The sequence below is a fragment of the Ischnura elegans genome, chromosome 10, assembly GCF_921293095.1.
Source record: "Ischnura elegans chromosome 10, ioIscEleg1.1, whole genome shotgun sequence".
Lineage (NCBI taxonomy): Eukaryota > Metazoa > Arthropoda > Insecta > Odonata > Coenagrionidae > Ischnura > Ischnura elegans.
The window spans coordinates 97,289,598-97,305,296 of record NC_060255.1 but is presented as its reverse complement, the minus strand read 5'-3'; the positions used below and the strand labels follow the sequence as shown (position 1 = coordinate 97,305,296).

Sequence of the window (15,699 nt, the reverse complement as noted above, 5' to 3'; positions counted from 1 at the left end):
AGTCTTATCTTATAGAGCACATCCTGTTCTGCCCTTGATGCAGATTTTGTTAGCCTTTAAGGAAGCAATGTTGAATTCACGCCACCAATGAAGCGATTCAGCCTAATCAGTCATCCAGCACCGGGGATTAAATTTCCAAATGTTTCGCAGCGGCTGCCGCAGTTGTCGTCTATGGCGACAACTTTTCCCAAATCACCGCGTACATATCAATTATATCGTCTGTTTATAATTAAAATATTTTCATGGTATCGATATTGTATAAAGGATGTTCAGAATGATACATTTACTTGTACGCGATCTTGTATGACTGAATGTATTAGGAAAAGTTTAGCCGTGTAAAAGAGCAAATTGCATGATCGCCAACGAAATTTCCTGAAAGACTAACTGATCACAGAGCCTGCTACTATTTTATTCTGACAAGCAGTGGCGTAAATAGGAATATGCTTTGGGGAAGATGTGGGGACTTTGGGGAAGGATGAGGGGGGTTACTCATGGGGACAACCCCCCTTGGAAACGGGGATTTAAGGAAACTTTTTGAAAAATAACATGCCTGAAAAGTGAAAATGCATTAACATAATTTTGGCGCTTAAAACTTAACTTTAAGCAGACGCAGTTTGTATATATTAAATCAAGACAAGAAATGTGAATAATTTTTTGATTTCTCTGAGGCTTTGGGGGGATGCGTACCGATTTCCGTCGCCGATGTTGAAATTTATCTTATTTCCCAGTAAAATAATACAGCATCTTGTTTTCATACCAGAAGAAAATATCGCTACTGTTACTTTCCGATTGCTGATTGATGTATGCGTAATACCCGTTTTAGTGGCATTCCGCATTTATTTACTGTTTTTCATGAGGTAATATGTTACTCGATAAATATGAGCTCATTTGGGTTACTGCAAATGCTCGGTTATAATATCTATATAGCTTAGTCACTTTTTAACTCAGGCTTGAGATGGCTCTTCAGTTGCCTGATGGGATGAAAAAGCTTGTGTTTTTGCTCCACGGCAATTCGAAGAGCTTAAAGTAGGTCATACTAGCTATAAGTGACTTCAAAGATTGTGCCTTTGATTGCTATGAGCTCCTGTTGTTCTATTTAATTATTTTGATCATTCTAATGATGTCTCATCTTCTTTTTTTCTGCGCATTCCAAGTCTGTAAGTTGCCGCTTGGACTGTAGCAGGCTTGCAAGATTTGAATATCCCGCACATGTAGGTAATGCAGCGCCTCCGAAGGCAACAATCGAAACCCTTTAAACAGTTGCGACTAAACATGCGATCCACGGGTAATCACGTTCACGGGTTCACGGTTCAGTTAAAAGGACAATATCGTTGAAGATGATTATTTAGTTTTTACAGATTCTACGTAAGAATGTATTGTATACTATTTTATAAAAATTTATATTTTTATGAGTATTTATCTCAACCAGGATGTATGCTAGGGCAAGTATTGTACTGTTATGAAAGTATGATTGACTTAGAAATGGAGTGGAAATAGCTCATTGTCATCTACTATTTATTTTAGAATGGCGGTGCATGGGGTTCAAAGAAATCATCAGGCGTTGAACAGCGACATTCTCTGGGAAATTGGCCTCAGCTAGGGGAACGGTCTGGCAATCCAAAAGCCAACGAGGTAGAAACATGGCCAAGGTTAGGCGGGAGCGATTCGAGGAAAAACGAAGAGAGCGGAAATTACACCGCAACTTCGTGCCGGAAGATTGAAAATGATCAGCAAAATGTATCCATTAGGAGTAAAGGAGTTCCAGTTCCTTCGGCTTCGGCTGAAAGGCAGAAAAGCCCGTGGAATGCAAAAGTCGCCGATAACAAGGGTTCGTCATCAGCTGTGAAACCTCTTACCTCAGATTCTAAAGATCTTGGAGTAGGAACGCCTCAAGGGAATGGCGAACATGTGGCCTTAAGCAATAAAGAGGAGAAAAACCTCGCCTTTAAGAAGATGTGCAAAGAGAGAAAAGCGGAGCTGAAGGCGGAGAAGCGAAGGAAAAAGGAAAACGACACACTAAGGAAAATGTTGGCGCCCAAGGGTTTGAAGGTTACCGTAATAGATGAGAAAATATTTTCCCAGGTGCATGACAAAGCCCTCAACCGCTCTCGCCCTCCCGAGAATAACACAAGTGTTCGAGAGGTGCAACTAGACACATCAGCATTTCCTGATTTGCGAAGCGTAGGCAACCCTTGCGTGAGAAGTACCGTTGAACGTTCTCAGAAAAGTCTGAATTCGGCAAAAATACCGGAAAGTGAGAGCAAAGCTGTCGATGCCATTCCCAAGGTTTTGGATGAGGATCAGCCCAAACCCACCAAGTCCAAGAAAAGAAGGGATCCCGTCGTGGTGGACATATGGAAGGCCATCGAAGTAAGTCCTTAGATTTTCAGCGTAGTTTTGATCGATCACATTATGGCTCTCGGAAAGGCAATTGTTTGACAGACATGTACACAATTTCATTTCAGATATGCCAAGCTGCGAAGAAGTTGGAAGGCGAGGGAGAGGGTGGTGTTACTACGATTTCAAAGCGGAAGGAGAATACGAAGCTCTCTGGAAACATGTTAGATTCGTCAAATCCCTTAAGACATCGTGGAAAAAAGAGAGAGACTCCGAAGAAGCGGCATATGACTCGTCTGAAGAGGGCAATACTGGCGGAGAGGAAGAGGCGCCGTGAGGCCAGAAGTGGATTCGATAAGATTGAGAGCACTCCAGCCGCTGGTGATACCAATTGTCCTGACAGTGTGGTAGAAATCTCTACGGTAGATCCTCATTTGGACGTTTCATCTACGCCTGTTGGAGAGCCCTTAAACTTACAGAAAGAAGAAGATGCTCAAGGGCTGAAGGAGGTTGAGATAAAAGAGAAAAGCGAGGAGTGTTTAACAAAGCAAAACCCAAGTGAGGCTGATATTGACAAGATGGTCAAAGATTCGTTGCACAGCAGAAATTTCAGGGAGTAAGTATATCCCCCTCTTTTAAAGTTCCTCTCAATTAAATCTTTTATTTGCATCAGAACAGGGGTGCCGACTTACAAAAAATATTGGGGGGGGGGGGCCCAAACCGGGGATCTTGCCCCGGAAAATTTTATAAGTAGTAAGTTTTAAGTTTTTTAAGCATTTTAGAAGAGTCGTATGATCAACATTAGAACCCTGATAACTCGATTCTCGATATCTGGACACTTTGGGGCAAATCGACAAGCCTGACACATTTTTTCCTCACACCCATAAGGAATTTTTGAGGGGGCTCGGGCCCCCTCAAGCCACATGGAGTCGGCGCCACTGCATCAGAATCAATTCAAATTAAAAAATGGCAGTGGTATAGCAAGAGAGGGTCTGGACCGCCCCTAAGTGTAAAAACAAAATTACTTTCCTTCATATCAGAAAACAAAATATTGAAAAATCATGATTTTACAAAAGATTTTTTGACAAATGAAGTTTTTTCGATTATAGAAAGTGTTAAAATTTGTTAAAAACCCTAACCTTAGTATGTGTACCCTGTTTTTAAAAAAATTTCCTCCCTGGTTTTGAACCACTCCCTTTTATTCCCATAGAGATAAAATAATAAATTTAAAAAAATTGTTGTTTCTTTTAGTTTTCCCCAATATACAGCTCACGTTTTATCACTTAGTTACATGTTTTGGCTACATGAATGGTGTCATTTACGGAATGAGCGAGGCAGGTAGCCGAGGCGTGTCTTTGGGGGAATGGAGTGGGAGGGAATGCGAATCCGCCAAGTCTTACGCTAGGACTAGGACAGACTGAAAATATGTAGAGAAATGACAAAATGCGTGTTGGAGCCAATAAAATTAATGAAGATTTTTCCTCTTCATTTCCCTGATTATTAAAATTAAAAAGAAGAACTTGGTGCTTTCACATGAGTATTTATTCACAAATTTATACGACCATGGTTTCATCATTAGACGTCATCACCACCTGAATTAACCACAAATTTCCGACCATGGTTTCAACATTGGACGTCATCATCAGGTGATGATGATGTCCAATGTTGAAACCATGGTTGAAAATTTGTGAATAAATATTAATGTGAAAGCACAAAGTTCTTCTTTTTAATTTTAATAATGAATCGCTTTCACAAAGTTACGCTTCAAGCAATCAATTTCCCCGATTATGTAAAATATTTCTTCAGCCTCTCTCGAGTTGTTAACTTGTCCCTGTTACCGGGAGATATCAAGTCCTCCTTCACAGCTGAAAAATGTTCAAAGTAGGAGTGGTATGGGTATTGCCTGGTCAAGGAAGTTGATACCTCTACTTGAGAGGTGCAGAGGGCAGGTGGAAGAGGGGAGGGTAAAAGGCCTTCCGCTCTGCCTGAGACTACGTTTGGGGGCCATGTTTTTTTTACAACTCAGTCAAGTTCCCTCACCGGAGGGAGGGGGGGAATGCTAGGAGAGTGGGGCTTTTGTTGCGTAAGTTGGGTATCAGGAAGGTCAGCAAAAGGTGGTTGGAGAGAGTAAACAAAGGTTTTGGAAAGAAAGATCTCTCGGAATGGGGGGAACAGTTAGGAGTGCTACAAAAAAGTTCATGGTTAGAGTTGGAAGTGCCTCTTCATTACAAGTTGCCTGAAAAATACTTCGGTGGTAAATAGAGTACAGTATTTAAGATATTTGACTTGTTTTTTCTGGATAACTCCGATCTACATGAAAAGATATCAGCAAAAAAATTTGTTTTTTTTTTGCCTTTTCTCTTCTCCATCACTGCTTCCACCATGGCGTCCCAACTTGCATAATTGAGAACTAAATTGGGAGTCCAGATCTAAATTTCTTAACATTTGAAGGGCTGCATAAACTTCATTATGTGGTGGAATTATTTACTCACTTTCATTTTCGTCGCTGCTGTCATGGTTATAGTCCTGGCTGCTGCCTCTTCTCTACTGTATGTTGCCTTGACACTCGCTAGGCACCGTCTGAAGGCCTTCACACACACTCACATGAATTTCATGCAAGCCCATGCTGTACGATTCATCTCGTCCAGGGCGAAAGACTGCCAGATGCATTCTCCCTTGTGGTTCGATACCAAGGTACTTACTTGAAAGGGGAATCGGGTTGGAGTGGTGGCTTGAGTGTTGGCTTCCCACCCTGTGGGCTCGGGTTCAAATCCCGGCAGTGGCAGGGAATTTTCAGAGACTGCCCGATCCCTGCTTGAATGTTGTGTGAAGGGCATTTTAAGGATAACACTCAGTCCGTCGGATGGGGCGTAAAGCCGTGGTCCCCTTGGCGCCTTTCGTTAAGACCAGGCTAATGCCGATGCCGGGTTTCTCTCCTCCCTTCCTTCCATACCTTTCCCTCATGGCACAAATGACCTCAGCTGTCGGTCGCCTCCTCCAAATACCATACCATACCACTTACTAGAAAACTTCATGTGCAGAATCATCAACTCCCCGTTCAAATTGGTAATAGAGGAGCCATTTTGCCCTCAATAAGGGCTCGTGTGTAAAGTGTTATATCGTCTGTGATATCCTTACTACCTCTCCCCATCTCTTGTCATTGACAACTGCAGTATTATCCCTGACCTTTCCCCCTCTCCATATTGTAAAGTTGTCCATAAAATGAAACTTCAAAATGAAAAATATGCCCTCTATCATTGAGTGACTTAATTCTTTTCCTTCCTCATATTTCCAACTGTTGATTTGAAAAGTTTTGTCATGTGGTCACCTATTATCCCGCTAGAAAATTGAAATTTGAGCAATTTTATGGACTTGCAATATTTTCTTAGCATGATTCAATTACATAGGGTTTAAGTAGGGGTGTAAGAAATATCCTGCGCAACTTTCCTCAAATCTTAAACCACGAAGTATTGTCAACGCGGTGTTTATGATTAGGCACGTAAATAGGGGAATTGTGTCATAATTAATATTTTCATTGTATATAAGTATAATTATAAATATATATTTATATACTTCCCCTCGATTCTCACTATAAGTTTTTAGGTGAACCCTTTCCATCAGAAGTTGCACTGTCACTTACGATTTCACACTTTGATGCACCACAGAAGCAATGATTGTTGCTGCTTTTGCCAGTATAACTAGTTTTGTTGACAAATTGTTTGCCATTGTTCGTATTAACGAATCCCATTTGCATTTGGGGACCAATCCAGATTTTCGTACATAATTTCAAAATATTTCATATTATCGAGTATTGCCATGTGTTTACCATAGACTTTTTGCCGGGACCACAATTTCACTACGTAATATTGGAAATTGCGCAAAATCCTGCTTGGTATAATTGAGACTTCACAGTATCACATTTTAATCATCTAAAGTGGAGAGTGCAACAAATTATCATTTTTGTGGAGTTATTCTTACTGTGGCACTGCAGTGACATATTCTTTCACTAGCTTCCCAGATACGTATTTACAGAATTCCTTCTCATTTAGTTTTTTAAGGTTTGTTTTCCCAGTTCAGCATTCATCTCGTCTTCTCCTCTTCCGATTCTAATGTTTTAGTTTTCTTAGTTTATCAGTTGACATTTGTCCATTCTACTTCCTATATTTATCTCTAACTTCTTCAAATCTCCCTAACCTCTGCTGTGACTACCATGTCAAATTTTCTTTCATGTGGTGAAAAATCTGAGAATTTCATAAGATCAGGAGGGAGCAGCAAAAAGTCAGTCAGTTAACATTAAAATTTCTGTTGTTCTGGATACATTTTTGGTGTTGAAAAGAATACTGAAATTAAATTTGCCTGGAAACAGTATCATTGGAAAATCAGTCCTATTATCGGTTTTTAAATGGAATTTCTATATAGCATGTAGCCTATTTTCAGGTGAAATGAGGCATAGGATAAATATCAATAGTTAGTATTCAAATAATTCACTTCAGGTGACACATATATTTGGACACCAGTTGTTCTTAATTAGTGTGAACTGATCGCATTTCAAGTTTTTCTCTGCCTAAAGAAATTTTGTTCTAACGTAGCATACCTGGTTGGATTTGGAGGATGATAGTGTTGCCTATCCAGAAAATCCTGTCAATACATTTAAGTGATTACCTGTTCATTCTTATGTTGAATCTCAATGACGAGATTTATTTTGATGCCAACTCACAATTTTTCCCCATTTCCTGTTCAGCAACGTCTTGAAATGAGTGTTTAAGAGAAGTGTCTCCTTTATGGCTTCTCACAGGATTTCATCATTGTAATCATATTGATCTGACCATCTTTCAGGTATTGCAATCATTGTAAGAATTCAGACCTCACGGAACATGTGAAGGCAATGCTGAAAGATATTATCAAATTCCAAGATAGGATGCATGCCACTCAGCCCATAAAATCGGCATCCCACCGAAGATATGTCGTTGGGCTGCGACAAACGCAGAATTCACTGGCGGCCCATAAAGTGAAAATTGTCATTCTGGCCCAGGATATGGAGAGAGATGGTTCCCCAGGTTGGTACATATATACGTGTCTCATATCCCAATTTCAGAAGTTTTGTTACGAAATATGTGTTCTCTTTGCTATTTATTTCTTTAATCTGTGTGATAATGGGATGTCTGTTTGGACTGAAGTATGTAATCATTCATTAGAATCCAAAAGATTACATTCAGTACACTCCTGATTATCCGGACTAATGATGGAGAGAGACGGCTCAAATAATTGGAAAACACAAACCCAAACAAAAATAACCCAAACTTTCGCTTAAATGTCTTGTAATGTTCATAATTTATGTAAAACGAACAACATATTATTCATGCCGTTTTTCTGTTATTTTAAGAGTACTTCCCAACTCATTGAGAGCTTTCTTCGCCAGTTCGTGATCTTTTTATCAGCGATAACATGGTTGTACTCGTATTATTAATGCTTTATGTAAGGCCTGGTTTCGAAAACCACACATCCGTGGCTTTGTGATCACGGATACGGAAAAGTGGTTTGCACGAATGCTTCAAAACCACTGCTTGACGTCGGAAACTACAATGTCAGGCACCATGCCACGTAGTTGCTTCTTGCACAAATTTCCCGGGTTGCAACTGCTGCGGGACGCGTATCCGTGATCACGGAGTGCGATGTTGCACACGGCGAGGCTTGAAAAACAGGAACACGGTGCTCCCGTGAATGCAGCTAGTGTGCGATCGCTTCTGTTTTACGAAGGGGATTCTAACGGAAATAATAAACCCAGTGTATCCTAGCATTAATGCAGTAATTCCCATGATTTTGTATCCGATTAACTTTTTTATAAAGATTGCGGAAAACATTGAGCGAGAGTGAAAATCATGCACGGATAATCCGCAACACGAATATACCACAGCCGAATAATCAGGAGTCTGCTGTACTTTCATATTTTGTGGTGTAAATGTAAACTTTGCCCTCAAAAGATGCCTATAAAGGGACACTAACTTTAATTAACTTGATCTCAGAAGCTTTGTGTTTGTGAAAGCAATTTTTTAAGGGATTGTTGTGTGTGTCAGTTTTCAGAGGATAACAGTAATTTTGAATTTTTGAAAACAAAGAAAGTATATCGCACGGTATTAGTTAGCGGAATTTATGTACTGAAATTGTATCCGGCTTGTTATGTGCCTTGGGGTGGATCGAATTACTAGAATTTTTAGTATGTATTAGAAATGTAATGGGTTGGAAAAATTTCCTTTTGGGCAGATTGAAAAAAAAAAGTGAAGATCCAATGATTTAACTCACCAATTCAGCCCCTCAGTCATCTTTCCATTCAACTGGTGCTGACCCCTTTCCCCCGTCTTGGTTATAACGTGCCTTCATCCTTCTATCGCTATCTCCAAGATTATTCTCTCCTCGTCCAATCCCCAGGGTCCTGTTCTTCTGTCCCCACAGTATCTTGACTACTCGCACCCACAGACCCTTATTTTAACACCCCTCGCCTTCCATCAACCCATCAGGGCTATAATGGAAGCAACAAAACAATATGCTCCATTGGTTATGTAGGGTTCTCTCTGACATTTTAGTCAAAGATGATGTTATGCCGTAGAATCTTAATTTTAAGTTCTGCTTAAAAGGAGACTTAGACCTAAGAGTCCATAGTGCTATGCCTTCTGGATACAATAATGAGTGTACAAAAGCACAGCTCTTATGACAGTCAACTTAAACCTGACAAAACAGCTCAAAATACAAAGTTTTAGTGAAAATTGCATTTTTGTTGGTAGGTTAATTCTTTGACACAGTATCTGTGTATCTGAATAAATGTAGGTTATTGTTTATTTGTATCAAGGAAAAATTATGTAAAGGGATTATTACCTATTTCAGTGATACATACATCATGTTTTGAAATTTTTTAGAAACTTTAGGTTAAGTTTAATTAAGTACAATAGAACTATCGAAAAAGAATTTAATCCATGGATTACATTAAGAAACTTTAAGTATAACAGTTACTTATAAATTAAGTTGTCATGCCGTAGGCTTTCCTCCATGTAAATAATCTCTTAGGAGTTGCCTTAAGTAATACAATGAACACTTAGGTAATACAATTTTTGCTCTAATGATGGGGAGAAACTGCACAGAAGAATTGGAAATCATGGATAATCGTAAATACCACTTTCATTTCTGATAATGCTCAGAATTTATGTAGATCAAACTCCTCATTACACGGTGTCCTCCCTCTATGTACTCCATTAAAAATCTTAACATTGCTGGGGATTGGTTGTGGAACACTTTTGCAGTTGAATTTATTGATATTAATGGAATATAATTCGTTGTCTGTTACTGGGAATACCTTTTCTAGTTTCTTTGGACTGGGAAAGGTCATAGTTAAATAATGCTTATCTTGATTGAAATGTTAAGTTTCTAGCAATTATTCCCTCAAGACCCTGGATTTTCGGTAACAACTAGAACATCTTTTAAGATTTAAAGTTACTTAGTTACTAGTTTAAGACTTAAAAGTTACCTTCGAATATGATAAAATAGCTTATCCCTTTCCATCCTGAACATTTTTGCTTTGCTCCTTGAAATACTGATGTTTACATGATCCTGCTACCATCTGTAGGTCACCAAGTGAAACAAAAAAAGAGAGAAGCGTGGACCAGAACTTGCACGAAGTTGACATGATCGTTACAGTCCAGTTTGATGCTCAAAAGTACAGCAGACTCCAGATTATTCGGCTGTGGTATATCCGTGTTGCGGTTTATCCGTGCATGATTTTCACTCTCGCTCAATATTTTCCGCAATCCTTATAAAAAAAAATAAAATCGGACACAAAATTATGGGAATGCCAGGATATACGGGGCTTATTATTTCCGTTAGAATCCCCCTAGCTGCATTCACGGGAGTACCGTGTTCCCGTTTTCGAAGCCTCGCCGTGTGCGACCACGCTCCGTGATCACGGATACACGTCCCGCAGCAGTTGCAACCCGGGAAACTTGTGCGAGACGCGATTTCGTGGCGTGGTGCCCAACAGTGTAGTTTATGACGTCAAGCAGTGGTTTTGAAGCATTCGTGCAAACCACTTTTCTGTACCCGTGATCACGCAGCCATGGAAGTGTGGTTTTCCAAACCAGGCCTTATACGGAGCATTATTAATGCAAGTACAACCATGTTATCGCCGCTAAAAAGATAGCGAAATGGCGAAGGCTCTTATTGAGTCCGGGAAGAGCTCTAAAATAACAGAATACCTGCATAAATAATAGTATATTGCTTGTTATAGGTAAATTATGAACATTGCAAGACATTTGAGTGAAAGTTTGGGTTATCCGTGTTTTCCGATCATTCGTGCCGTCCCTCCCCATCATTATTAGCCATTAGGATAATCGGCGGTGTACTGTAATCTGAGCGGACTGGGGGAAATTTTTAAACGTTCCCGTACGATCGTGTGGAGTCGGCTGGAAAGGGTTATAAGTGCAACTAACATACCAAAGTTCATACCTCGAGAGTAATTTTTAGGTTGCCTAAAATGTTACTCTAGCCACTTGTGCTCAAATGTTGGGCCCCTGTGGCTTCAAGAGATTTTGAGAAACTAAGGGGTGAATGTATTTGTTTTATTTATTTTTATCTATCTCAAAATACCCGCGAAAACAGCACAATGTGGCCTTTACATCGGGAGTTTTAACAATCAACAACAGACGATCACACACACCCATGTCCTGGAAGGGAAACCTATCCAGGCGGGACTTGAATTTGCGACCTCCGGTATGGTAGGCGAGGACTCATCCCCTCCGCTGCAGAAGCTGACATTTAGATATACTTGAACAATATTAATTTTTCACGTGGGAGACTGGTACTCAAAAGCCACTATTTCCAATTCCCTGATCTTTAGTGTTGAATTTTAGCCATGGCTTTATTGGTATTCTTATTTTTCAAATTAAATTTCCAGGTAGTTTGGATGATGCTGTGAAGTTAATCATTGATTCGGCCGCAAAGCAGAACGTTCCTGTTGTGTTTCCAGCATTGAGGAGGCAGTTAGGCAAAATCACTTTACGTAAAGTTGGCGTCAGCTGTGTTGGAGTGCTCAACTATCAAGGGTCTGAGGTGAGAATTTCATTTGGTGTTAGTGAATTCGATGGCCAATGTTGGCAGGACCATCGCATGTGGAGTGGTGATTGAGTGCACAAAGTTGTATGTATTACATAGTGATAACTGACTGATGTTTTTTTTATTAAAATTTAGTAATAGTCTCCATAGTTGATACTTTTAATTCCAATGACATAATTAATTTAGTGTGGTATAAGTGATAGCTGGAAGCACCGAATATTTGCAAATCACAATGACAAAATAATGGAGCACTTTTTTCTTGGATTTGCTAAATTTACTGGGTTATGCTAAACTTGGTGTTATAGAGTTTTTTTGCTGAAATAATTCACCTGACTTGAAGAAGAACTCTATTAGAGTGAATATTTAGAGTTGATTTCACAAGATTTTTCACCATTCAATAGTTAAAAACATCAATGTTGATGTTGCAACAGTGCCATAAACGTTTATCTGCAATAAATGCTTTTTATACGTCGGAAAGAGAAATGGCAGGTATCTTTTTCATCCAGTGGAAAAAACAGTATGAAATATATTGCTGGGAAATCCCCTGATGGACACTTACTGGACTTTCCACAAAGTATATAGAGCTCCAAAATCCTTGCGTAATTGCACTCAGATGTTTTGCTTTAAATATGATAATCATAAAAAATACACTCTTAACCGAAGGTGTTGGTCATGTATTCCAGGAAATGAGATGTTGAATATATTCTAGTCTTGAACGTCTACCAGGGTTCCCACTCAACCGTGAAAACCTTAAAACTGTGAACATGCCGTGAATTCCGTCTACCGTGAAAAAACCTGGAAATACCTGTGAAATTCGTCGTAAAACCTTAAAAACCTCTCAAACTGGAATGTAGAACTACGATTGACAGATCAAAAGAAAAATTGATACTTCGATCATGTTTCAAGGTCAGTCACTCGCAGACACTGTCCTCGCATTTATCTGCACACGTGTATTCGAAGCGCAATTATTGGTCCGTGTGCCATGACGACACACAGACCTTAAGGCTGTGATTGGAAGACCGGCAAACAAAGTGTTCATTAACCCTGGCGAAAAATCAGACACTTCTTCACTTCCCTATCACCCTCCATTTTCCCACTCACAACCTTTAGCAGGGCCTGAATTTTGCTAACAATAGGCGATGTCATAAGAGCACTTTCATTGCTGCGTTTGCATTCCTGACGTTTATCGCATTTGCTATATTTTTAGTTAACGTGGGGCCAGTGATTTTTATGTGATCAATATTTCTTCCTAAAATAGCTTATCTACAGACCGTGAATTTGACGCAATTTAGACTGTGAAAACCTGGAAAAAACTGTGAATGTTATAATTTAGCTAGAGTGGGAACCCTGGCTGTCATGCTAGTCTTTAATTTTACAATTTTTGTGCACTCAGGATTGTAATACTCAACATGTGTCCTTCGCTTTCGCATTTCTCGCTGTTGTGCACTAGGCCACGGATGGGCTCTGTGGTCCTGTGAAGCAGCGTGGCTCCACCAGGACGCTTGAAAGTCTGTGCTGCACGAGTCACGACACTCTACTAAAATAGAAGAGCATCACAGCAACTATAGTCATGCCAGTATCAGATGAAACTCGATTTCGTCTTTAAGTTCTTTTTTATCCTTGAGAAATGCAGTTGTTTTTACTGAGGAAATAAGTACATATTGGCAGCAGTGACTTTTTCTATGTGTGTTGATCATGCATAAAATGAAAAGAAACAAAGGCAAATGAGAATGAAAAACATCCGTTGAAGAAAACAGCTAAAATTTTAGAAACACCTGACTGGCATCAACCCTATCACTGCTGTGAACGTACCTGGTGCGATTGCATGGTAGGCTACTGTGAACGTACCTTTTTGTTCTCCCTGTGGCATGCTGTGGAGGCTGTCACTTTTCTGTTGCATGGGATGAATAGCTCTCTGGAGATTGAGTCACAGCAAAAGGGTTAAGGGTCAAGTATTTCTCTACAGTGTTGATAGTGTTCAATTACAATAATATGACCACTGACCAAGTATTTGTTCACTAATAGCTAATGCTTTTTATCCAATTGTTTTCCTTGCATATGTGCCATAAAACTTGTTTATAAATTTACAATTCATTCAATTCACTGGCAGTAACATTTTTAAAAATTTCAATTGCATAACTTTCTTCAAATTTATTTCAGGAAAATTTTAAGAAGACAATATCTGCTTTGGAATTATCAAAGAAAGAGTATGAAGAGAAATTTTTCAGGGAAAAGACACGAATAATAAATGAGCTGGGTATGTTACCTGCGAAGGGAGAAGATGAAGAAGTAAAAGAAGGTGTGTTACCTGGTGAAAGTGAATGCTGTGACACCTTACCTTTACTTCGGAAATTAACCGAAGCTATTGCTGAATTGTCAGTTAGTTCTCCTAGTCATCAAGTTGAAGGATGAATCGTGTGATGAGTGAATCGTGATTATGCTCCAATTCTTGTTTGAAACATTATTTGTGTGATATATAAATGAAATTGGTTTTGAACCATTCAAAATAATGAAGTATTTATAAATGAGGTACCTACTTTATTTTTGTTGATCTATATTGGCATTTTGCTGATGAATGAAGAATAATCAATCATTGAATTCTAACTTTATTTTTATGGCTGCAGGATTATCCCGAGCTTATTTGTATGTAAAGGAAATAGAACTTTAAGAGCAGCTAAGCTGGATAAGACATTCCTATTATGATGTTCTGTAACATATTTGAAGTTTTTACATTAAAATGATGTTAATTTTATGTTAAAAGTTATCGATTAATTTTTTATTACCTCCGTTGTCATTTTTATGGTATTCTTATGAGGTAAAGTCTGATATACTTAGAATTTTTAGTAATAACAAGATACAGTGGCGTAGCCAGGGGGGGGTCCAGACCCCCCCCTAAAATATAAAAACACAATCATTGTCCTTCATAAAAGAAAATAAAATATTGAAAAATCAGGAATTTACAAAATGTTTCTTTAACAACTTAAGTTTTTTTGATTATGAAAAGTGTTAAAATTAGTTTAACACCCATTACTTAGTGACCAGTTTTTCAAAAATTTTCCCCCCTGGTTTTGGACCCCGCCCAAACGAAATTCCTGGCTACGCCACTGACAAGATAATCTTATGCTTAGCTTTAGGTTGCTATAACTTTATTTGATATATTCAAATAGTAATGGGGATGGCAGGATATTTAGGTGAAGGAACAAAGCAAGGATGATGATGGCATACATATGTAACAGCAAACAATGGAAACACAATTTTTGTATTACATACACGGGATCAGCTTATACCCAGCTTATTCACAACATAGATAATTATGTGTGTCCGTACTAGTGATGCGAGTGAGTCAGTTCAAATGTGAGACTCAGCAGATTGAGCTGTGAGGCGAGAGAGCCTTGTTTGGTGAGTCCCTCCGCAAACGACTCGCTCCGTGCACATTCAGGCTTCCCACTCAACCGTGAAAACCTAAAAACCGTGCATAAGCCGTGAATTTTGTCTACCGTAAAAAAAACTGGAAAAAGCCATGAGTTTCGTCATAAAACCTTAAAAATCTCTCAAATTTTATAGTAGAACTACAATTTACAGATCAAAAGGAAAAAAATAAGATGTTTCAATTGTGTTTCAAGGCCGAGCCACATACAGACACTGTTCACACATTATCTGCACACGTATGTTCGAAGTGCAATTTTATTGGTCCATGTGCCGTTACGACACATTGATCTTGAGCCTGTGATCAGAAGACCGGTAAACAAGGTGTTCATTAACCCTGGCGAAAAATCAGACACTTCTTCCATACCACACTGCTCCCTCCATTTTGCCACTCACAACTTTAAATTTTGTTATTGATAGGTGACGTCATGAGAAATAGCGCTTTCATTTCTACGTTTGAATTCACGACGCCTGTCGCGTTTGATAAAGTTTAAGTTAAATTGCGGCCGGTGATTGTTACGTCATCAATATTTCTGCCTAAAATGGCGTATCAACAGACCGTGAATTTGACGCAATTTAGACCGTGAAAACCTGAAAAAAAACCGTAAATTTTATAATGAAGTTAGAGTGGGAACCCTGACACTGTGCGCTGGAGTCGTGCAAGGTGAAGTCAGACAATGGGTGCTCACGACCCCCTCAGTGCACACTGTGCGTGTTGGAGTATTGAGCGGTGGGAGTCGGGCTCCATGCATACACGACTCCCCTTGCGCATACAGTATGCTGGAATAGGGTGGTTTCTTATTATTTTTTTAATGCCTAAATTGAAAGATTATTACTCCT

At 39.2% G+C, this 15,699-nt stretch overlaps 1 protein-coding gene across 1 annotated transcript; it reads left to right on the top strand.

Moving 5' to 3' along the window:
- The first annotated feature begins 1,272 nt into the window (after positions 1-1,272).
- Positions 1,273-14,185, top strand: LOC124166801 (selenocysteine insertion sequence-binding protein 2). The gene is made up of 6 exons (XM_046544493.1): positions 1,273-1,442; positions 1,525-2,370; positions 2,466-2,953; positions 7,174-7,394; positions 11,276-11,430; positions 13,594-14,185. The coding sequence occupies exons 1-6, from the start codon at positions 1,431-1,433 to the stop codon at positions 13,843-13,845; spliced, it is 1,974 nt and encodes a 657-aa protein (XP_046400449.1). The 5' UTR covers positions 1,273-1,430; the 3' UTR covers positions 13,846-14,185.
- Positions 14,186-15,699: the final 1,514 nt, after the last annotated feature.